Below are 26097 nucleotides of genomic sequence, written 5' to 3' on the forward strand. Positions count from 1 at the left end.
CTTCATCTGCCAGGGGCAGCTCATACAGTTCTGAACCAAATCTAACTCACAAACTCATGCACCTGCCCTCTGGAATACATAATCAGTCTCCAGTAAAGCCCCTCCTATCCTAAACTTCTCTTATAAACTTTTCCTTCACTTATTATCTTATAGACAGAGCCTGGAGGTGAGAGAAGTGTCTTCTTTGTTCCCTGTTGACTTCCCAGATCATTCTTTTCCCCTTCTTCCTAAAACCTCTGGCTCCCTGAAGTATCATATTCCCAACACCCTGTACCCCTGCAATTATCTGCTCACCTCTGGGCCACTTCTCATTCTTTGATGATTTTATATTCCCTCTATCTTTCTCTCTCACACACACAAAGACACAAGCTGGGGATTTTATAATTTATGTAGATGATCATTCCAGTATCCTAGAGTCATATTGCTCGCATCTCCTCCACTGGCCACATCCTTCACCTTATTTCAGCATCCCCTCCATTACCTTATCCTCTAGACCTTGCCATCACCAACTCAAACATCCCATCTCTGGCAACAATGTCCTATCTTTCTGGATTACTCCAAGAGCTTCAATTCTATCATTTTCTATACCTCCCAGAGCCTCCGATCTATTGTGTGTTCTTCTTTAGATAAATTCTCTAAAGAGTTTATACTCTTTCTATACTTCTTTTTCCTCCAGTTCTAGCTTAGACTCAACCCAATCAGGATATCAAATCAGGAGAAGGGGGAAGGAGAGTCAAAGAGGAAGGAAAGAGACAGAATAAAAGAGGGGAAAAGAGATGAGAAGGGGAGGGGAAAGTCAGGCGATAAAGAGGAAGAGAAGAGGAAGGGAAATGTGGAAGAGAATGGGGAAAGGAGAATGCAAGGAAAGGGGAGAGAGAGAGATGGCGGCTGCACAGACTCATGCCCATGCACCTTTCCAGCTAGGCATGCACATCCTGGTCACAGATACACAGAGGGGACAAGAGAGTGGATTCTTATTGAATATGCCAACATATGGGTGCATATACTCATTTTAATAGCTTACAGATACTCTCCTCTAAGCATCAGGCATTGTACAAAAACCAAAACCAACTCCTACAAAAGACCAAAGTTCAGTTTGCTCTTAGATAACACTCTTGCAACACTAAAGGTCCAAAGACAACATAGTAATCTCTAAGTGTTTTTGAACCAAGTCATCTGGGACTGAAGAACTTTGTTGGGACTCTGTGAAAGATGTGCTTTTCTTTCTTCTACCTTTATGCATTTACCAATTTTTCATACCAAGCATGTAGTTACTTATGATGAAAGCTGAACTTCAAAATAATAGGAAAGGAAGTGGGGGTAATATATTCAGAGCATATTCAACTGAAGTCATGGTTTGACAGAATCTACTCTGAAGAAACCCATCAAATTATAGTTGGCAGAACATAAATACTGGATATATGAAATATATGTTTAGGATTGATTACTCCTCAGAGAAAATTCAAGTAGAGGTTAAAAACCATTAACCCTAGCCTTTCAATCACTGGGATGGTTTGGACTAAAGTCAGCTATTAAAGATAAATGAGTAGAATGATTTTGCCTTCCCCATGTTTATTTTTATTGAATGTGTCCATCATGCAAGTAGACTCTTTATTGATTATGTCCATCAAACATGTAGAGATATTTTTGCCTTCCAGACTTTGACTTTGCTGGAGGGTGCTCATCAAGTGTGGCACAATGCCAAGTGCCAGGTAGGATTACAAAATGACTAAGATGAATTACCATGATCAAGATATATAAAAATCTAGAAAATCATATTAAACAAATGCTTTCCAATCCAATAAACTGCTCAAATGACTCCAGCTTTCCAACTTGAGACAAAATGAATCTGCAACGTCTCTCAGGAGAACTGATAGTAAATTAGAGCTGGTGTTTCATACACATGCAAATTATATTGCTTCTCAAATGTTGGTTTTAATAAAGTTTCATTGCTCCTCAGGGAAAACAAAGCATATGTAATAATTCCTATTTAGTTCTTAAACATTTTATCTTATTTTCCAACTAAGACTGACCATTTTTTATTATTTTTGATAGGAACATGCTTATCTAGTTTCAACTTTAAAAAATATTTTTATTTCAATACGCTGAAAAATTCTGCAATAAATGTTGGGCTTACATTCATGTTAAAGCAAGTCTTATATATTTAGTCTTTTTAGAAAACAGCGATTTAGTCTTCTAAGAGAGCAATCTACTAGCTAGCAATGTGACAACTTGCTCTGGTTCTCATTTGAAAGACACTGGACTTTTCCTCAGAGTCACACTTCCTGTCAATCTCCCAATTGTGACAGTATCTATACTGAATATGAAATAAATCTGATGTTAAAGGTAGGTTTCTCACTGTTGCTCGAAACTTTTTCTCAGGAAAAATACTGTCACAAAATTTACTTTATTGTGATGTTGTTTAGATAGTAATCACTGAGAATCAACTAAGGAATCTGTACCAGTTTAGAAAAAAAAAAGCATAATTCAGATAAAATTCAAATTGTGGCAATTACCATCCTGGCTCGAGGAAACGAATCTGACTAGCATCCATGAGGACACAGGTTTGATCCCTGGCCTTATTCAGTGGGTTAAGGATCTGGCACTGCCATGAGCTCTGGTGTAGGTCACAGACATGGCACAGATCTGGTGTTGTTGTGGCTGTGGCATAGGCCAGCAGCTGTAGCTCTGATTCAGCTCCTAGCATGGGAACCTCCATATGCTGCAATGCGGCCCTAAAAAATAAAAAAAAGACACACAAACAAAACCAAAAAACACCAAAAGAACCAAAGTTCTAACTGCTTTATGAAAATTGGAAGAATATGAATCAAGCTTGGTTGGGATTGGCATATACACACTACTATATACAAAATCAATTGGCATGAAGGATCTATTATATAGCTCGAGAAAATCTATTTAATACCCTCTGATAGCCCTATGGGGAGAGAATATGAAAAAAAGAATGCATATATATATATATATATGTGTGTATATATATATATGTGTGTATATATATATATGTATGGCTGGTTCACTTTGATGTACACTTGAAACTAACATAATGCTGTAAATCATCTATATGCCAATAAAAATATTAAAAAGAATCAAGCCTATTAGTTATTATTTAACACTACAAAAAATTCGTATGTAACATGAAACTTGTAAGAAGTTTTATATGTTACACTGGTTTTATATTTCTGCCTTATTTTTAGGAAGATTTTTTAAGAAAAAGAAATAACTGAAATTACCCTCTGTCCTCATAATTAGGTTTAAATTAGATCTGTAAAATGCTACTCTCTCCTTATTATTCATCCTGAAACGGAAGTGAATCCCCACACAGATGCCATATTTTACTGAATCCCAAATGCCTCAACTATAAGGCACATTATTTTATATGCTGCTTAACAATGAAACAATAATATCTGTGAAAGGATTGAACGCCACAGATGTTAAGGTGCATCTCAGTTTGGGGATATTAAAATGTCAGGGGGGAGAAGTGTTTTAGAATTTATGAATTACAGTATATGTTTCATAGACCAGTATCTCAAGGACAGGCATAACTTGGAGATATTGCAGGCTTAGTTCCAGACCATGCAACAAAACAAGTCACACATTTCTGTTGGTTTCCCAGTGCTTATAAAAGTTATGTTTAAATACTATAGTCTATCAAATGTGCAAATTAGCATTATTCTAAAAAACAATATACAACCGTTAATTAAACACACCTTACTGCTAAAAGATGGTAACTATGATCCGACAACTCAGGGTTACCACAAACCTTCAATTTGTTAAAAAAAATGCAATATCAGCAAAGCAAAATAAAGCGATGCATAATAAGATGAGGTATGCCTGTAACTAAATCCCTGAATGAAGAGCTAGAGGAAGAGCCTGACTAAGTATCTTCATTCAGGACAACTTTGTTCACTGGAAAGTCGGGGAGTAGCTTTGGGGGTGAAACTGAAGGGATCTTAGGAAATACATATTCTGGAGCTCATTGCTCTTATTTTGATTAAAGTTATTTTATTTATTTTATGCAAAATGCATAAAAGACAACAAGCCTTTTTAAAAACGGGACTGCACAACAGGAAATGACACAAGTGTACCATCAATGCATCTGTCAAAGTATTTATCCATATGTATATTTGTTAAATTTTCAGGTGGTTGTATTTTAGGTTGGTTAAGCTGGAAAATGCTGTCAGAATCCCCCTATTGTGGGCCAGTTTAGGGTTAATCAAAAGAAGAACCTGCTCTTGATTCTGGAAGGCAGAAAGCAGCAGCAGTCATCACAGGCAGATTCCATGATGGACAAATGCAGACACGCCCAGATGGTTCCAGCCTGACTTTGCTCACCTCCATCCCAGAGCCCAGTGGCTGACCCTGTTGACCTAAGGCAGCCCCAAGCTCACTACTGGGTTTCTGACTGTAGAGCATCATGGCGTGGTTACACAGCGATGAAGCTTCCCTAAGACCTCGGAAGATGCTTCTCCCTGGTGGTTCCATTTCAGCAGCTGGGTGAGCTTGGATTCTCAGATGGAGGTGGTAGTAGCCCCTGGGATGCTCCAATATCTCTTCTAGACTTTCCCCTTCCCACCTCCTTCTAAAATTGTATAAGGTCCGATTCTTAAAATAAGTTACTTATCCCATAATACAGATGATGTTCTGTACAATTTCCTGTGCTTCCTGACTGACCCTGACACCCAGAGCACAAGGGCTAGGAAGAGGGCAGGACAGGTCTGGGAACACACATATGGAAGAGGTTAGGGGGTCATCCTATCCAAGCTGAGGAGGCTGGCGACAGGGAGGGCTTATATGTGGGGACCAAAGGTGGGTGATCAGACTAACAAGGCTGTCACTTGCAAAGGGATGGCTTCCTGAGGGGGCATGGCCATTTCTTATGATACTGACGTAAAGAGTCAGGCTTTATCCTAAAGGGATAGTCTGCCTTATCCTAAAGGGATTTCTCTTCTTTAGAAGGCCAGTGAGTGGAAAGTTAAAATGCCATGTTTTCCACCTTCTGCCATGAGGTATTTGGAAGAAGACGTAGAGATTTTACACAGAACTTATGACTACGTGACTTGACAGGAATGTATCTAAAAGCTTCCTCTAATTTCTTCCGTAATAGGCTTTTTACCATTTGAGACTGAAATGGCAATGACTGAAAATGTCTCTGCTTTGCGTTCCCACATATACAAGAACTTGTCAGACTTTACAAATCTAGGGTCTAATTACTTTTTTCAGAATTCTGGAGACATACTCATCTTCTCATATTTAGAATGGCTAATAATGGACTCAAGGCAAGTCTGATTCTCTTTCCTTTATAGGTAATGTATTATTGCTAACTGTGAAACAGGCACAATTTTCTAATTTTTCCAGGGCTTTCAGAAGTTTCACTACGATTATTTCCAGAACATGGCTCTGTTTTCAGTAATTTTTTTTTTCTGGCACACAGTAAGTGATTCTAAACTGAGTATCAAAGATTTCAGTCATGTATACTTTCAAGATTTCAGCTTGCAGATGTGGTCTTTGATCTTCTATTAGTTATTTTCCTCCATTCCACTCTCTCTCTGGATTCCTAATCTGAGAAGAGCCTATTTCCTGTGATATTCTCATGTCACTTTCTTTCATCACTAAAAAAAAATCTTTCAAATGTTGCTCTACTTTCAAAGGAATTTCTCGAGTCAATTTTCTGATTTATGAACTTATTTAACTAAGTCTATTCATCATGTTAGGAATCTTTTGCTTTTCCCTAAAAAAATCTTTCTGCTCTCGGCTTTCTCCCATTTCTTGGAGTCCTGGTCTTATTTTACCAATGCGATTGCCTTTGAATCTCAGTGATTCCCTTTTTTTCCCTTTTTCTTTCAGGTCTCCTTTGTTAAATTTGCTAATTCCTTCTCCTTTTGTAAACACAGATTAAAGAGTCTGGAGTGAAATTTGACTTAAGCAAATTCATATTCATAGATGGGTTCAGTATTGCCAGCTGATGAATACAGTGAATGTCTCCCAAATGACCTTGAAGTTGTGAGTAGGCTGGCTTCCCTTTTGGGTGTGGCAGCCAAGAGAAGACCAGAAGACAGAACTTCTCCCCCTCCTTCAGTGGGCTGGGTGATGTAGGTTCTCAGGGCAGTCAAATCTGCAAAATGTATTGCCGAAGGATGCCTAGGGGATGTAGCGTGGGTAAGGTTGCCAAATAGAGCATAAAAACAGAGAAATGAGGCTATCCAGTTCAATGTGAATTTCAGAAAAGCAACAAATAATTTTTTGTGTAAGTCTCAAGTCTTATATGGAACTTCCTTGTACTGAACAGTTATCTGTTATTTATCTAAAATTAGAATCCGAGTGGGTGTCATTTGGCAGTGGCGGGAGCCGGGGGAGTACTGTATTCAGAAGCATCATGGGTAGGGATTCTCAAGTCCTTTGGGTTGCTACCCCTTTTCTTAGATGATCTTCTCTTCTGATGCAACCTGGAAAACCTGAGCAAGTTGGCCAGGCCATAGTTGTAAGAAGTAGGAGAGCAGGTCTTGGAAGATGGCAAGAGTGGAAGTGAATTAAGGTACTGTCAATTTTGTTTGTTGTTTCTCTGTAACTTGGGTTCTACTTGAGGTACTGCCCTCTTCTCTGTTGCCTGGATGAGGCTCTATGGGATCTCATTTAAGTAAATTCCCACTTTCTATAGTACACTATCTATTCAGAGGGAAGGCTGGGGATGTATATGTTGGCAAACTGCTCGTGTCACAGGATAATGGTGTGGTTCCCCAAGTCCTACCATCAAAGCAGACATCAAAGCCCCACAGTGACCATCCCCAAACTCTCCCTGGACACTGTCTTGGCTGCTTCAAATCTGAGGTTTAGGGTAACCTGTCCTTTTCCTTCCCAGGCAGGGGCTTCCTTTGCTTGTTCATAAAAGAAACACAAAGGATAGGGTTTATGATCATGTGGTCAATTGAACTTAGTCGTTCTGACTTTAAACTTCCTATAATTTTTCCTCTTTCTGTGGTCTGTGGTCCATGAAATCAAAAGAAACAAAGAATTTGCTAGTCCATTAGAGTTTAAGTCAAGGAAATCAAGCAAGAGAATAAACAATGTGAATTGGCAGGCTGCATACCTCTGCAGGAGCTCTCAGAACCGGACCACAGACCGTTGGGTAGACACAAGAAGATGCTGCTTCCCACGAGGTCAAACCCAGGGTGACATCGGACCCCACAGGCTGCATTGAAGTGGTTGTTGCAAGTATTCTGGATAAAGTAACCATTTTCAGGAGGCTTCAGGGCAGGGCAGTGGACAACTAACATTTAGAAAAGGAAATTAAAAAGCAAAGTTAATCTGGTCTTTGAAAAAGCCTCCCCCCTCCCTTTTTTTCTGATTGAGAGGACATTTTATACATAGAGCTAAATTACCTACAGCATTCCCATTGATTGCACAAGAATTTCTAAGTGTATATTGAGAAGAACACTTACATCTCATACTTATTAGTAGATATTCATTTCCAATTGAATTTAAAAACATATCAATTTTTTTTTTTTAAGGGCTGCACCCATGGCATATGGAAGTTCCCAGGCTAGGGGTCTAATCAGAGCCGCAGCTGCAGGCCTATGCCTCTATTACAGTAATGCGGGCTCTGAGCTGCATCTGCAACTTACACTGCAGCTTGCAGTAACGCAGGATACTTAACCCACTGAGCAAGGCCAGGGATAGAACCTGTATCCTCATGGATACTAGTTGGATTCTTATCTGCTGATCCACAACAGGAACTCCTAGAGATTATTTTTTAAGCTTTAAAATGTTTGATCTTGATGTCTATGTGGATATGAGATTTTCTTGTTCTTTTTTTTTTTAATTTATTTTTTATTGTTATTTCTCCCAACACACTTTTTTTTATCCCCCACTGTACAGCATGGGGACCCAGTTACACATACATGTACACATGATTTTTTCTCCCATTGTCATGCTACATTGTAAGTATCTAGATATAGTTCTCAGTGCTACACAGCAGGACTGTATTGTTAATCCATTCCAAGAGCAATAGTTTGCATCAGTTAATCCCAAACTCCCAGTCCTTCCCACTCCCTCCCTCTCCCCCGGGGCAAACCACAAGTCTGTCTCCAAGTCCATGATTTTCTTTTCTGTGGAAAGGTTCATTTGTGCTGTATGTTAGATACCAGATATGAGTGATATCATATGGTATTTGTCTTTGCCTTTCTGACTTATTTCACTCAGTATGCAAGTCTCTAGTTCCATCCATATTTCCGCAAATGGAATTACTGGGCAAAAGATTTTCTTGTTCTTGACCTTCATTTATCATTAGCTATTTCCTTCTCAAGTAAAGTAGCAGAAAATAAAGAACAAATAAGGCCAGCGAAGCATGTCTGCCACAAATGCCAAGAACCACTGCTTCTTGTACATGTAATTGGCTAACTTAATATTTTTAAATTTTTGTATGAATTATATAAATGCATTTTACTTACAAAAATATTTTCTTTAAATGGATTTAACCATCACCAGGGCCCAAACCAGATCACTTGCTATTGAAATTTATTGTTAAGTTTGTGACTTCTCTCTCTTGGATTCATTTTTGACCTTTTCCAATATTAAATCTTTCTGTTTTCATAGTTCTATCACTCCTGGAACCTCAGATTCCTTTCTTCTAAAGCAAGATCTGAATATATTCAGTGATAAGAAATGCTACATAGTAAAAACAAGGAATCCCCCCCCCCAAATATGATTAGAGAAAGGAATATTAAAAATATTTAAAGGAATATTAAAGTTTACCAGTGAACTAGGTAAAAACACCAAGCATCACGTCCCTGAAAGAGATCAGCTTCTCTATTTTCCATGGGCCCATGGCGTTGAGCTATTTACCTTCACAGGTCTGGCCAGATGCTCGGTACCCCTCCTTGCAGACACAGTCCTCAGGGGACGTACTTCCAGGTGGAGAAGTGTGATTTTCATCAGGACATGGAAGGCAAGTGCTGATTCCTCCTGGAGAACCTTCTGGTTTGTAAGTCCCCGATGGGCAGGCTGTGGGTAAGTCAGGGAAGTCCATTTTATGTGGTATGTCAATGGCCAGTTAACAACATTTTGGAAATGAATTGGGGAGGGGAATCCCAAACAATAGCTTTTCATAGAAATAATTGTATAATTCAAGCAAGAAGAGAAACCAAGATTTTTTTTTTTTTTAACAAATGATGGAGATTGCTATCTGCAGGTAATGAAGTGGCCTCTTTGATGACCCACAATGAGTTACAATCTCAACACATCATGGCCTGATACAGCAGGGCTTATTTGTAGAAAAACTCAAAATAGCAGCATACAGGCATTAAGGAGCTTAAAAAAAATCAGTGATACTCAATGAATAAAAAAAATCTTGATAAAGACAGTACACCCCATAATCTGTCACCCCCTGCAACCTGTGCAGCTGCACCTTCCCCACTGCACCATCACGCACTCCCAGCAGAGGAGAATAACTGTAGATATGCAAAAAGCACTGAGGCCTTTGTTTCTGCTCAAAGCACTGGACAAAGGAGGAAGAGAAAGTGAAGAGCTTGAGGGGAAATGATCCTACTGATGGGAAATAGGCCCTTTGAAGAAAAAAGAATCACTGACCCTGCTCTTCCCAGACTCAAGGAAAAAAAAAAAAAAGATGAAAAGCAGAATCTAATTAACTTTGCTTCATATCTTCCCTAGGTACTGACAAAGTGACTTTGAATCTGAACTTACTCTCTCTGGAGTTACACATCTGTAATTAATAATTCAACAATAGAGAAATTGTGGAATAAAGGGACTTGCAGCATTAGTTAAGCCAAATAAACGTAGCATAGGCAAGTATGCATTACATTATTGAAAAAAGAGTAGCAACCAGGTAATGCGCACTTATGTGAGGCTATTTTATACAAATTACCTCATTTAATCCTCACAGTATTAAGTAGTGTTAATAGTTATTAATATTATTAATCAGTATATTTATTACTATTGTGTCCATTTTAAAGATAAAATGGAGGCTGAGGGCAATCTGATGATTTGACTAAAGTTACTCAGTTACTAGGTGATAGAGCTAGAAATTTTTTTTAGTACTTAACATTGGTTTATTATAGTTTTATGATGAAAATTCAAAATAACATTTAACATGTTCATAATTAGTAAGTCAAATATTTTCAAATGATGGTACATTCCATTCCTCTTCCTCTTGTCATTTGTTTATGGCCTGTTTCCAGGTAGATAAGCTTCGGCTTATTTAGTTCTTTAAAGACTTTCAAAGCTTACAACAAAACTGAGATGAAGATTATTGCCAGAATTTTAAAGCAAATATTTACATAGCAGTCACTATGTCCCAGGGACTGTTCTACATATTTTATAAGTACTATCTTTTTAATCTCTTTAAAAACCTATAAAGTGACTAATATCATTAATCTCATGTTACAGATGAGAAAACTAAGGCAATAAGAGATTAAATAATTTGCCAAAGTTACACAGTGAGTAAATGGCAGAGTTGGGATTCGAACCCAGATAATTGCCATCCAGAAGCTACACTTTTTAGCACACATGTGCTATGTCCAAACCCAGGTTTCCTGAACACAAAAGTCCTTGTTTCAATAGCTATAATATGCTAAAAACAGAAACAATCATTATTGACAGAAAAGACACAGAAATATAATGTAATTTTTAGAAGAAAATAATCAAGCTTCTAACAGTCTTGATTATATTTAAAAACAGAAGTTAATATGTTCCCATGTATATGGAAGAAAATTCTAGAACTTGATAAATTTGTAGCTATTTAAGAATGAAAGAAACATTTTAATAATAGTTATAATGATGTGTGACATGAAAATGCTTCAGCAGGAAAAAAGGGAACACTACTTCAAAGAATCATAGTATTAAATATTGAATTATTAATTATTCATATTACTGAGTAGTCTTTTCTATAAAAAGTTCAGTAAATATTTGCACAGATTTTCAAGAAGATACAAAACAACACTGTCTCCTTTAAACAGAAGTCAGCAGCTGTAGGAGAAAATGATTAAGATAAACACATGGATGGAAAAGAAAACAAGCTGTAACAGCAAAATTAAAGTTGTCATTGGAGGCAATAAAAAGAAGCCATAAAATTCTAGAACAACAGAATTGAGTAGACCCTGGAGAAGTAATAGTTGTGAGATTAATGCAAGAATATATTCCTTACTTGAAGTTTTAGTGCAATAAAAATTCATCAAGTTCCAGGCGAAATTAATAAAAAGAGATTCACACATAGAATAAAGGAAAAGTATTACAAGCATCTATGAAAGAAATGCAAAATAATGGGGAACATCAGACTGACATTTCGTTTCTCCTGTGCAGAAACAAATGCTATGAAAAAGAATGAAATAATATATACAGCTCTGAGGGAAAATATTATGAATCCGAAATTCTATTATCTGAGCAAGCTATTAGTAAATATGAGGGAAGAAAAGACATTTGAAAATGTTCATGGCTTCATGGACATAAAGATGTATTTCACAGAAAGGAAAGCCAAGTACTCAAGTATGAAGGAAAAAAAAAGTATTTAATAAATTGCTTGAGATTAAGATAGTAGTAGAACACGTGGTATACTGCTCAATACCTTGCTAAAATGTTGTGATAATGAAAACAAATATCAAATAAAGCCTCTTCTTAAAAAGAAAGACATTATGGTCTAAGGAAAATAATAATCTCTATATATTATAAAGAAGATGATTTAAAATCTGAGAGAAACTGAGGATTGGGAAGAGGAAAAGGTGAAGTTTTCATTTCTTTTCAGATACATCAGTATTACAAAACCAAAAGAAAAAAAACATAGGTTCGAACTTGTACACAAAAATACACTTAATTATAAATAGAAAAGGAATGAAAAACCTCCATATCGGTGGAGGAGAAAAACCCTAAATAATAAAGACAGAAAAACGTAGGACAAGAAAATAAATACTAAAAAGTATTAATAAGAAAATGGCATAAACTAAGATAACGGAAATAAAACCAAACCTATCAACTGCCATCAGTAATACTAATGTGTTAATTTAACTCTATTGATAAGATATAAACCTAAAACAAGCCAGACATACAGGTTAAAAAGAATTGAATATACAAAGATATGTTACATATTTTGAAAAATCTTGAAAAAGCAAATTACTACCTTGAGAAATGAAAGCTTAATACATAAAGAGATTTATATAATACATGAAAAAGATAAGATTATTTACTAGAAAAGTTGACAAAGAATAAGAACCAGAAATTAAGAAAAATGAAAATGACTAATAATCATAGGATAAACTGTCTGACCTCACTCATAATGAAGAAATGCCAAATGATGACTATCTCTGAATTTGGCAAAAATGTCAAAGGATGTTAATACCATTGCTGGCAGGCATGGAGGCAAACAGGCTCTCTCCTATTTTGCAGAGTAACATGAGGGTAGACATCAAAAGGAACTTGCCATTGATATAGCATTTCATTACCAAGAATTTGTCCATGTGAAAGTACACATTTTTACCTATATATTTAAGTATGCATATTAAATATGTATTATTACACAGCATTGGAGACAACACAAATGTCAGGAGATGGGGGTTTGTTAAATTCTTATGACACATCCAATAAAATATTAGTCATAAAAATACAATTATTGACAGACAAATATGGCCAAAAAGCACATGAAAAGTTGCTCAACATCACTAATTATCAGAAAAATGCAAATCAAAACCACAATGAGGTATCATCTCACACCAGTCAGAATGGCCATCATCAAAAAGTCTAGAAACACTGGAGAGGGTGTGGAGAAAAGAGAACCCTTTTACACTGTTGGTGGGAGAGTAAATTGGTATAGCCACTATGAAGAAGGGTATGGCTATTTCTTAAAAATTAAATATAGAACTACCATATGATCTAGTAATTCCACTTCTGGGCATGTATCTGGGAGAAAACTGTAATTTGAAAAGATACATGCAGCCCAATGTTCACTGCATCACTATTTACAACAGGCCAAGACATGGAAGAAACCTAAATATCTATTAACAGAAGACTAAAAAAAGAAGATGTGGTATATATATACAATGGATTATTAGTCGGCCATAAAAAAGAATGAAATAATAGCATTTGCAGCAACATGAATGGAGCTAGAGATTATCATAATAAGTGAGAGAAAGATGAATATTATGTGAGATCACTAATATGTGGAATCTAATAAAAAATGATACCAAAGAACTTATTCACAGAATAGAAATAGCCTCAAAGATTTCAAAATCAAACTTATGGCTACCAAAGGAGAAAAGTTGGGTGGAGGGACAAAATGGGAGGTTGGGACTGACATATACATGCTACTCTATGTGGAAGGGATAAGTAACAAGGACCTCCTATATAGTACAGGGAAATCTACTCAACACTTTGCAGTGACCCACGTGGGAAAAGAATCTGAAAAGGAATGTACATGTGTAACTGATTCACCTTGCAATACACCTGAAACTAACTCAACACTGTAAGTCAACTCTACTCAAAATTTTTTTAAAAAAATACAATTCTTGACATGGAAAAGTCAAACAAATTGCGTAACTAAGAATAAAAAACATGTCAAACACTATATGAATTGTATGATCTTTTGGCTAATAAATGTATGAATGACACTTGAAAGAATGATCTAGAAGGCTAGGTATACATGGTGTAGTCATGTAGAATTACGAGGTTTTCAGATTTGTTTATTTTTGCTGATCTACATTTTCCTGTTTTGTCACACTGGATAAGTGTTGTGTGAAAATAATTAAAAGTAAATAAAAATTATATATAAGAACGTCATTGTCTCAAATGCTGTTTCATTTCACATTTAATGGTTCTCCGACCTCAGAGATCACTTTGAATCCTCCTCCATCTCCTTCAATATACAAATGAAAGCATGTTGTTTGGATTTTACTCCTTAAAAATCCTCTGAATTTCACCCATCCCCCGCCCCCATCAGCATTGCTCCTGTCTTGGGTCAGAACTCATCATCTCTCTTCCAGGTTTTTTCAAAGTCCTTTTACTGGTCCCTCAGGCTTTATTTCTCATCAATCCATCGTAGATGTTATTGTCTGAACATTTTTCTAAAATGTAAATTTAATTAAATCACTTTTTACATAAAAACTACATCAAGAGTCTCTTCAGCAAGTGGTGCTGGGAAGTTCATAGAACCTCATGTAAATCATTGAAGTTAGAAAACGCCCTCATACCAGACACAAAAATAAACTCAAAATGGCTTTAAGCCTTAAATATAAGACAAGATACCATAAAACTCCTAAAAGAGAACATAGGCAAAACATTCTCTGACATAAATCATACCCATGTTTTCTTAGGTCAGTCACCCAAGGCAATAGAAATAAAAGCAAAGCAAAAATAAACAAATGGGACCTAATCAAACTTAGAAGCTTTTGAACAGCAAAGGAAACCACAAACTAAATAAAAAGACAACCTACAGAATGGGAGAAAATATTTGGAAATGATGTAACCCAGAAGGACACAATTTCCAAAATATACAAAGAGCACATACAATTCAATAACAAAAAACCCAAACAACACAATTGAAAATAGGCAGACGACCTATGTAGATATTTCTCCAAAGAACATACAGATAGCCAACAGACACATGAAAAGATGTTTATTATCACTAATTATTAGATAAATGCAAATCAAAACTACAATGAAGTATACCTCACATGGGTCAGAATGGCCATAATAACAAAGTCTACAAATAATAAATGTTGGAGAAGGTGTGGAGAAAAGGGAACCTTCTCACACTCTTGGTGGTAATGTAAATTGGTGCAACCACTACGTAAAACAGTATGGAGATTCCTCAAAAAAACAAAAAATAGAGTTGTCATATGATCTAGATATCCCACTCCTGGGCATAGGTCCAGAGAAAATTCTATTTGGAAAAGATACACGCACCCCTATGTGTTCATAGCAGCACTATTCACAATAGCCAAGACATGGAAAAACCTAAATGTCTCTCAACAGATGAATGGATAAAGATGATGTATGTGTGTGCATGTGTGTGTGTATATATATATATACTTATATATATACACACACATACAATGGAGCAATACTCAGATATAAAAGAATGAAAATAATGCCATTTGCAGCCACATGGATAGACCTAGAGATTATCATACTAAGTGAAGTCAAAAAAAGCAGGACATTACCATCTCACTTATATGTGGAATTTAAAATAAGACACAGATCAACATGTCTATGAAACAAAAACAGACTCACAGATGTAGAGAACAGACCTGTGGTTGCCAAGGGGGGAAGGAGTGGAGTTTGGGATTAACAGAGGCAAACTATTACATACAGGATGGACAAACAACAAGGTCCTGCTGTACAGCACAGGAAACTATATCCAATATCCTTCGATAAACCATAATGGAAAAGAATATGAAAACTAATATATTTTGAATCATTTTGCTGTACAACAGAAATTAATACAACATTGTAAATTACACTTCAATAAAAAATTTTTAAATATAAAAAAATTTAAAAAACCCTGCACCAACAGGACGAGGCCCTCTCTCTTTACTGTGATCTACAAAGACATTGTTGATCTGTCTGTAACCTCCCAGCCTGTCTGCTACAATGAACCAGGGAATTCCATGTACTAGTTGGAAGCTGCTTCAGAATCAAGTAGAGACCGGTTTTGTATCACATCTTCCTGACCTCAATCTGCTGGACTTAGGGAGTGTGTCCAATTTTCTTAATTTCTCTGAGACTTGGTTTCTTTGCATATAATGTCAGCAGTACTTCCCTTATAAATTGTTGCTGGGATAAATTGAAATAATGTGAGTAAAGCAACAGTGCCAGATGTGGAGCTGGAATTCAGTACATGTTAGAATCATGTCCCCAACTCTTAATTTTCTCAATTATACAAGAGATGATTATACTTCTTTTACAGGCTTGCTGTGCCCAGTAGATGCTCTGGTGCTTGGAAAATGTGATCTCTTTTTCCCTTTCCTGTCTTCCACTTAGCTCCTGCCTCTGCATATGCTTTCCTTCCTCTGAGGAAACCTCTAGCATCCTTCAAGATTCATTCTTCAGAGCTCCACCAACTTTTTCAGATGGATTTTGTGCCTTCATTTCTGTGTCCTGGAGCACATTACCCTCACCTCTGCTCTGATATGCATCACACTTATGCTCTTGTCTCTTTCTCTCATGGGGAACATGCTCTTGTAAGTTCAGAGAGTTTCCCAGTCACCTGACCCAGCAGTCACTCAAAGGAGGACAAGAGAGAACAAGCTCTATTGGAAAGTTAGTGTGGAGGAAGGATCAAAGTCAGAGGGACTAACAACAGGACCAGATGAATGGACATCAGACTAGGATCCAAAATAATTGAGCAGCTCTCTTGGCTCCTCTGCTAACAAGCTATGGGGTCAGAGGCATGTGACGTTTTTTTTCTTCTCTTACAAAATATAGACGTTATAATTTATGATTACTATGACCTTCCCAAGGCTAATACTTCATAATTCTATAAACAGAAAAATACTAAAAAATTAAAAAAACTTTTCCTATGAGCACATTTTATCTACAAATATCGTAATTTATTTAAAAATAATATTACATAAAAGGGAACTAATCTTAGACTATTGCTCTCCAAAACATTTTGAGTAATCGAGAGTTTACAACACTGGAGAACAGCGTTTTTGATAAAAATATCCAAAAGTACATTTGGAAATGTATTGTGAAATTCACAATGATAATAGAAAACAGACTTCAGGAGAACTATTTAAAGGCATTGCACAACTCTAGTGGGAGAGGTGTAATCAACTTCTTTGATTCCCAAGGGGGAAAATTCCTCATTTCAAACCACGCAAAAGTTGAAAAGACAAAATTAACTGTGGTTTGAACAAATTCCACAAGCGATGGTAAAGGGCTAGGGTATGATTTTCTTTATAATGTGAAATGATTCCCTTCCTGGAAATGCACCAAATATTATTTAATTGCTCTTTTTGCTGTTGTTAAAATAAGTACTTTCTCTTTTCAGAAACATCTTAGCAGTTATCAGCTACTATTACCGGAAGGGTGATTCTTGAAGCTATTGTGTTGTGCTAATAACATTAGATTTTCCTTCAGTTGCCAACATAATTTTTTGAGTGAAATATGAATGAGTTTGGAATGTATAATATACAGTCTCCTTCTCTAAATATCAATTCTTTAGAAGATGATTTCAGTTAATGATATTTATTACATAGTAACTTACACTTTACAAAATTCCTTCCTATAATCTGACATTAATTTTTTAAAATCTCTATAAATATTAAGAGCTTCTGTTCTTTGCACAATTCACCTTTACAGTTAATAAATCTCTTAAAGAATATAGTTTTGAGTCAGTTGCATCAACTGCATTCAAACTGAATGACACACAACTCCAAGAATACCCATTCATGTAGATGATGATGATACCCATTGTACAAATCAAAAGCCTTAGTTTCTGCTATATCTAAGTAAGGCATCAAGCAAGTTATTTGGGCCCCCAGAGGAAGATCTTTATTATTACAATATCATGCTTCTTCTCGAATGCATGGATTCATTCTGAATAAGGAATCTGTTCCTATAAAGAGTTGTGCTAGGATTTTGAGCAGAAAGATGCACAGCACTAGAAGAGAACAAGCTTTCCCCCAGGCTGAGCCAATACTTGTCACAAATACAAGAACCTAGGCATATGTTCAAGGGACTTTCTTTCTACTAAATCTCCAAGATCCTTTCTATTTTCACCAAGGAATTAGATGAGGAGACTTTTAACTGTCATGGATTCTGCATATCTGAATCTGTGTAAAATGAATTTGTGTTCTGCCAGTCTCCATGGGATTAGTCAGCTGATATGGCTGGAATACAAATTATTTGGACCAACTTGTGAATGTAGGCAACCATGTGGTACCATAGCAGAAAATGGCACCCTAGCTGTGGGACACCAGGTTGCAAGTGAAAATACCTGCTCAGATGAGAAAGGAGATTACTGATGGATTAGGATAAGTCCATCTAAAAATAAAAAACAAAACCTCCCAAAAACTGCGTCCAAAAGATGCATCAGTAAAGTAAGCATCATATGACAAGAATACATGTGCATGCACACATACACAGATAGACACATAAATTCATATATCTATAAACATATCTATCATGCACAAATACAACCTGAGTACAGCATACTTAGGCAAAGTCTTGTTAGTTGAAGACTGCGTATTCTTAATTGTTTTAAGATGTTTACTGTCTGGGTAAGAAATGTGAGATCATCCTGCATTTTATAATTAAAACTTCATGGGTTAGAACTTTGAGGAAAGGCCTCTGGCGATCATAGAACTATCTGTAACTTTATTTTTTTCTAAAATAGCTAATAACTCAGAATTGTATAAAGAAGAAAATAAGGTTTACATAAGCTAGACTGTTCTGGTTTGTCGATTCTTTTAATGTTTAACATTTTCCTTTCCTCATCTACTCTTACTTTGGTTCAATAAGAAATGTAAGGTCTTTGGAAATATGGATAACATCAGCGGCTGTTTTCCATGCCCACTGTTGCCATGGTAATTTAGGACCTTACTATTTTATGAATTGATGATCTGTAACTTCTATACATCCATTTATTCTTCTAGGTTACTTTAGATTCAGTGATTTCTGGCCGCAGATGCCAAATTAATATTCCTATATCATGGCTCCCACCATGCTACTTTCCTGCTCAAAAATCTTCAGTAGCTTACAGTTGCCCATTGACCAAAGGCCACCTCTATAGCCTGGAGTTCAAGTCCCAGCATAATCTAGTTCCTGCTCCTTAGCTTTTTTACCCTGAATCCCACTTTTTCCCACCTATACAAGCTAACTTCAGTCTCCATCACAAGTCTGGACTTTCCATTATCCACAACAGTACCCCTGCTGTAACTGTCCTAATCCTATCTTCCAAATCCCCTCATCTCTATAACTAAGAATGAATATGTTTGAACAGATATAGTATTTTTATATCACGTACATCACATTATTTTTATTGTGATTCAATCTCAGTTGCTTAGAACTAGATTCACCATAATTCTTGGCTCACAGAAAACATTCCGAATTCTTTGTAGTAATTATAGCCCTATTTCATATTAAGCTACATTAAGGCAAGTACTAGGCAACGATCATGTCTTTTGAAGTACCTAAAACATATTCAATAAATAGTTAAAGGGGTCAATGAACAGGTTTAAAAGACTTTCTTCTGCAGTTTCCATAAACCCTGATTCAGAATGATCTGACCTGCCTGGCATTCATTCTGATGATCTGTGTGGTCTAATCTACTGCATCTTGAAGCACTTCACTCATCTAGTCATTTTTTCCCTTCCATATCCCCATATTAAAATGTTTGGATTATTTCCTGAATATCTGCGTGTAAATAAAATTGTGAGCCTTTCACTTTGGCAATTACAATGCTTTCAACACATTAAAGTTCACCATGTCACCACCTTTCTCCCATTTCATCCCTTAAAAGAGGGTGTGGTGCAAAGGATCAAGTGAGAACCTCTGGATGAGAATTCTGCTGATTTCTACTGGCTGTGAAACTGTCTGACCTTCTCTATGTTATGTAACCAACTGGAGAACTGGTTTTTCTATTATGATGTAAGGGTGATCAAGTTTAGAATGAAGGGTTGTAAAACTAACATGTATGACCCTCTGTAGGGATGGAAAGGATATGACAGGTAATGAGATACTTGGGATAGGGAGAAGAATTAAGATACAGCTTTGCTTGTGGTCTTCAAGAGATGTTTAAAGAGGGACAAAGTACTGCCTGTCATCTGTTATATGACAACATATGAGAGAGATGTTATCCAGACTTGAGGCAGGGGTGGAGGGGTCAGGTAAGCTTTATTGGTCAAAGTGAGATCAGAGGTAAGGCCAGAACCAAGCATAGCAGTGGGGGGGGGGGGAAGGGGTGTAGAAACGGAGTCATGGCATTTAGAATGGAGGGAATCAACAAGCAGAGACCCAGAGGCAAACGAGGGCAAGGCTGAAAACATGAGTTCATTCCAGCTGGAGGACAGATGGGTGGGGCTAGAAAAGTGAGTGCCAGGACCATTAGGGCTGGTTAGGCTACTTTCAAAAGCTAGGAGTTTATCCTTACAACAAGAAGAATAGTGACAACGTTTTAAGTTAGGGTATGTGACAAGATCATTTTGGATGCCTTTTGGAGAATGATTCAGAAGGACAATGACATTTCATTCTCAAACACATGGAAAGATTAATTCAGCCCCACACATTTCTAGACATAAGGATGATTTAAGAAATTTGAGCTATAGTTAATTAATGGGTTGTTTTGGCTTAATTGCTTTAATGTTTTTCTTCATAACTCTTTCTAAAATTGTTACCATTTATTGGCCATTAATCACTTCTTCCCCATTTTCCCTTTGGTTACTTTTGGTTTTCTAGGGAAAAAAAGTCACCATCAGGAATAGGATGTGAGAAAAACTGACATCACTATGTTTCTACAAAGGGCGACGCAAAAGACATAACACATAAAGAACAACACTGATGTTGGAGTGATACAATCATCGTGGAAACACCTGCCAACAGAGAAGAAATGATGCACACGAAAAGCAGAGGAATCTGTTTTTAGGAAGATGGAGTAGAGACACTTCCTTAGTCCTTCTGCTGAAGTTCAACTAAATCCTCTAGATGTTATATATAAAATACACATGAAATGACAATGATAAGAAGGCAGACCAGCTAGGGACCTCCAGGTTCAAAGAACAACATGGTAGTGAGTTCCTTGGGTTTCTTTTCCTTATATATTCCAGACTTAGAGCTAAAGAAGCTGGCAACCCCAAAACACCCATGGGGATGAACAAAAAACTCCCCAAACAAGATACAGTTATCTCAGACAAAGGATGAAGAAAAGGGCAGCCTAGCAAGATAGAACACTTTTGGACAATAGCCAATCAACTGCTCTGCTCTAGCCAAACACCACAGAAAAAAACTGTGGTCTGACCCCAGCTATATCAGGCAGAAGCCAAGTGGGGAGCCTAGACTTCCATTCCTGCAAAGTTCTATAAACACCTCTTTCAGGGTTGGTGTCAGAGAATGCAGAGAGATGGGTCTTTCACGCCAACAGAAACAACAGGCATGAGGATTGTGTCCCACTTCCATACCCACCCAGAAGTAACAAGGGGTCCCTCCCTGCCCCCATGAGACTGGGTCTCAGAGTAGGCTTAGTGGGCAGTGAGGACTTGCACCACTACCAAGCAGTAAAGAGGTTCCTTCCTTGTAGCGTTAGCGGAGGTCACATGAGGAGCAATCACAGGGCACCCCTACGACTTCCATCCAGGATGGTAACACTGGACATTTAGCAAAAAGCCTGAACTTCCATCGACATCCAACAAATGAGGATCCCCTTCACACACATACATACATATCTGTGATCAACAGGGCAAAATGAGGAACCTAGATTTCCACCTGGCAGGAAAAAGCCAGTGCTCCGCATCTCACTTCCTCGGCTGGAGGAATGATTATATAAAATTCTTTTTTTCTCACCCAGTAGAACTTTATTTTTTTTTAAGGGAGGAATTGTCTCCTGAACAAAGGAGAGGTCATCTTAGTCTCAACTTTCTGAGCTTAACATTCTTGAAATGACAAAATTATAGAAATGGAGATCAGATAAGTGGTTTCAAGAGGTTAAAGTAGGGGCAGCCAGGGGTAGAAGGGAAGTGTCTGTGGTTCTCAAAAAAAAAAAAAAAAAACATGTAATGGATCCTCATGCTGGTGGAACTGCCCTCATCTTGCTATATCAATATCAATATCAATATCCTGGTTGTGATCCTATATTACAGTTTGCCAAGATGCCACCATTGGGAAAAACTAGGACAATGATACAGAGGATCTCTCTGTATTAGTTCTTAAAACTGCATGTGACAATATTATCTCAAAAGAAAACGTGTAAAAAATTTTAAAACCAAAAGGCAGATAAGCAAAACTACGAGGTACATCCAGAAATACCCAAGTTAGAGGAGCTTCATCTTGGAACCTGGGCGATCTGGGTCTCTACAGAGGCACAGTTGATTGGAGGTCAAGGATATTTCTTTATGTCTAACCATTGCTTTATACATGGATCAGAATATGAAGAAGAGTATGCATGAGTATTAGATGACTAGAGAAGAGTATTCCTCCTGCATAAATTCATAAATTGACCCTCTTATTCATATATCAGTTTCTACAAAATTTCACAGTTCCTCATGAGGGTCACACATTTCTCTTTCAAATTATCCTTAGGAACATTTTTTCTTATCATTGTTCTTTTGTTTGTTTTGTTTTTGTCTTTTTTAAGGCTGTGCCCACAGCATATGGAAGTTCCCAGTATAGGGGTCAAACTGGAACTGTAGTTGCCAGCCTACGCCACATCCACAGCAACACAGGATTTGAGCCATGTCTTCGAACTATGCCACATCTCATGGAAACACTGGATCCTTAACCCACTGAGCAAGGCCAGGGATGGAAATTGCATCTTCATGGATACTAGTCAGGTTCACTACTGCTGAGCCACAACGGGAACTCCTTTCTTATTGTAAAAGGGATTTCATCACATTTTAAAAACAATGTTTCTCTATAAAAATCCATTGACTTAGGAGTTGCCTTGTGGGTTAAGCAGGTTAAGGATATGACGTTGTCATGCTGCAGCTCTTATAGCTACACTAGCATGGGTTTGATCCCTGCCCTGGGAACTTCCACATGCTGTGGGTGCAGTCAAAAATAATATTGATTTAAAGTATTTATTTTGCAACCTTTCAAATTATTAATTCTAGTGGTTTTCCATGGATCTCTTTGGATCGATTTTCTAGGATAACAATATCATATGCAAATAATAAAACAGCTCTTTTTTATTTAAAATATTAAATACTGATGGTGAAAAAGAGTGACCTTGCCTTATAAATTTTTTATGGTTATGCCTTCACATACTTCACATGTGTTCACACATGATTACTTTTCTTCCTCATAACTTATTCTGTAGTTCATAACTTATTCTCATATAACTGTTTCCATATTTAGCCAAAATTTATAAATCTCAAGATTTTATGGAAAATTTCACAATCACTAACATTATGTAACCTATAGTAATAATGGGTTGCCTTGTATTTGTTGCCTGATCATTTAAATGGTAAAAATCCATCACATCCTAGAGTGCTCTTTTGACTGTCAGTTAAAACACAACCCCAAACCATTCATTATCCATACCTACACACACATACACACACACTATACCATGGTTTTAGAGCTAAAACTGGAAAATAATCTCAGTGACTAGATAATATAAAAGAGATAAATGTGTGATTAGATTAGCCACTTCCTATTGTTGAGCTCCGTCTTCCAGATGGCTTACTTTGAGTTTAAGCCAGGGCTGCTAAGGGTCAGTACACTTGTTCACCTTCGTTTCTCTAAAAAAGGAATGGAAAATTCCCAGGAAGTTGGGAACCAAGCAGAGTTTCCATATGCTGTGTTCTAGTATCTAAACACACAATTTGCTTTACTTATTTACTCATTCATTCATATACTCACAATTTATTAATGATTGCTCCAAGTCCAGTGCCATGTAGCAGAGGTGATAAAAAGAGACATACGCCTGCCCTAAAGGAATTCACAGATTATCAGAGAAGAAATAAAACCTACCCCAAATGATGACACTATGTGATAACAGGAAAAAAAAAAAAGATATTTAAGAGAACCAAAAAAATCTAGATTTAACTGTGCCAGGGAAAAAAGAAACGAAAGGGAAAGTTTCATAAGACCAGTGAGTTTGTTATGAATCCTGACGGACTGTTAAGAACTGAACAGACAGATGAGACGTGGGATATTCTAGTCAAAGTGGAAACAAAAACGCACAAGCATGGAGCCATGAAAGCCACCAGCAGCTGGAGCATAAGATACTGCAATGCTCATACCCACGAGACCATTTAAGCCCAGTAGAATCACATGGTTCTGATATTTATTCTAAAACTTCAAAAAAAGATACAGTAATGTTTTCTGAATCCTGCATTAAAGCATTAATTCAGTTTGTCAATATAGAACAGGCGCCTCAACCTCAGTAGAGGCTGGCATTTGGAACTTGTCACAGCTGTTTGGTGTATTGTAGGCTATTTAGCAGCGTTCTTGGCTGCTAGCCACTAGCTGACAGTAGCTCCCTCCAGCTATGACAACCAATAACGTCTTCAGACACTGCCAAATATCCCCAGGGTCGGGGGGCAAAATCTCTCCCTGGAGAACCACCACTCCCACTGGTAGAGCATAATAACATAAATTAATCAAGTACTTACTATTATGCCAAGCACTGCAGCAAGCTTTTCACACATAGTATCTCATTGAATCTTTATAACAATCCTATTGTTATTAATCCCATTTCAACAACCAAGAGGCTAAGGTCCACAGAGAACAAAGCACTTGCCCATAAAAAGACAGTAAGTGACAGAACTAGGTTCATCTGTAGCATGCACGCCACCAGCTGCAATCCATAACTACTTATAAACGCAAGGTTGTTTAAGGATGGCATCCTATATCTTGGCATCTCTAGCATTTAGCATACTTCCAGGGCCCGTCATTTCTCTAGCTTGGGCTATCGTTTTCAAATTGCTAACACTGGCTTCCATCCACATTTGGCTAAGCATCTAACATTTAATTGTGAGCATCAACCCGTGCAGATCCCATGGAGCCGAACACTTGAGATGCTAAGCTATAACTTCAGAGCAACTGCTTATTTTATACGTAGCCTGGAAAGAGCAACAAAGTAGTTCTGGATCATTTCCTTGACGGATAATGACTGTGCAATGAGTGCTATGGACAAACTGTAGGCAATAAAATGCTGCAGAGACAACATGGATTCTGGGCTCTGAGAAAGCTGGGTCTGCAGGCTAATTTCTTCAGAGATGAATGACATTAGAAAAACTTAAAATTTTTTCACAGTCTCTTCTGCAAACAAGGCAAGACTTTGCAAGAGGCATGCAGATGTGACATTAATCATTTTGGAGAGCCAGTTTCCAGGACCTCATCATTGCTATGTACTTTTTCCTAAACTGATGTTCCAGAGAAAGTGTCGGTGGCACCTTTACGCAACTGCCCTTCATTCACTTTTCAACAGAAATGTGTACTTTTCACCTTTCTAAATCTTGGTGCATTGCCTCAAGGCAATAAATGTTACAGCACAATTCAAAAGCTTGGAATTTGGAGATCCTCCAGATTAAGGCACCATAAGGAGGTCCTCTAAGAAATGGCTCTAGTCCGGCGTGCCCGTTGTGGCTCAGCAGTACAAAGCCGACTAGCATCCATGAGGACGTGGGTTTGATCCCTGGCCTTGCTCAGTGGGTTAAGGATCCGGCATTGCCATGAGCTATGGTGTAGGTCCCAGACACGGCTTGGATCCCATGTTGCTGTGGCTGTGCTACAGGCTGGCAACTACAGCTCCTTTAAACCCCTAGCCTGGGAACTTCAATTTGCCTTTAGTCTTTCACCTATTTCAGTTAAATATCTTTCAGTATTTCCTAACATTGGAAATGGAGTATTTTGGTTCATTTCTGGGATGTTTTGAATTCAGATACATTGTAGGGGTTAGTGGGGGGAAGGCACAGTTCACCTTCCCTTTTCAAACCCCTGAATACTGTCAAGCATATGCCACTTCTTTATAAGAGTCCCATGAATGCAAAGCAAGGAAGAAAATATCCATAAGCAATTTCGAAGGTGGTGGCAGCTTGTTTCATCCAGCTAACAAATTCTCTGCCTTGTTTATCAACTGTAGAATTCCGAAGTAATGTGCCTGCCACTACAATGTCCATTAGCTTATTTCACCTTTTGCTGTCAGAAAATAAATCTGATTTGGAGAATAGGTTTGACTGGGGAAAATATTTTCACTAATAGGTGATATGGTAGCTATTCGTCCAGAAATGAAATAAGCTAAATCCATAGTTCCAAGATGTGGATAAAAAATACATTAAGGCATATATTAGGGGAAAATAATTTCCTCAAAAACTATTGAATTGTTAAAGGCTTATTAAAATGTGTACTGGTTGCTTTCCCCCAAATCGACTAAGTTAAACAGAGTGCTTCCAAGTGAAATTGTTAACAGTTAGTCTTTTAATT

At 37.3% G+C, this 26097-nt stretch overlaps 1 protein-coding gene across 1 annotated transcript in view; it reads right to left on the bottom strand.

Moving 5' to 3' along the window:
- SVEP1 (sushi, von Willebrand factor type A, EGF and pentraxin domain containing 1) overlaps positions 1-26097 on the bottom strand; it is a 202198-nt gene that overhangs the window by 120291 nt on the left and 55810 nt on the right. Inside the window, exons 4-5 of the mRNA XM_003122075.6 lie at positions 8857-9015; positions 7103-7282 (exon numbers count right to left, since the gene is read on the bottom strand). Of these exons, the coding sequence (XP_003122123.3) occupies positions 7103-7282; positions 8857-9015 (339 nt within the window). The remainder of the gene's footprint in view (positions 1-7102; positions 7283-8856; positions 9016-26097) is intronic.

Source organism: Sus scrofa, chromosome 1 (genome assembly GCF_054392235.1).
Source record: "Sus scrofa isolate SSC_HxYL_T2T_F1_AM1 chromosome 1, Sscrofa_HxYL_maternal_Yorkshire_Landrace_v2.0, whole genome shotgun sequence".
In the NCBI taxonomy this organism is placed as follows: domain Eukaryota; kingdom Metazoa; phylum Chordata; class Mammalia; order Artiodactyla; family Suidae; genus Sus; species Sus scrofa.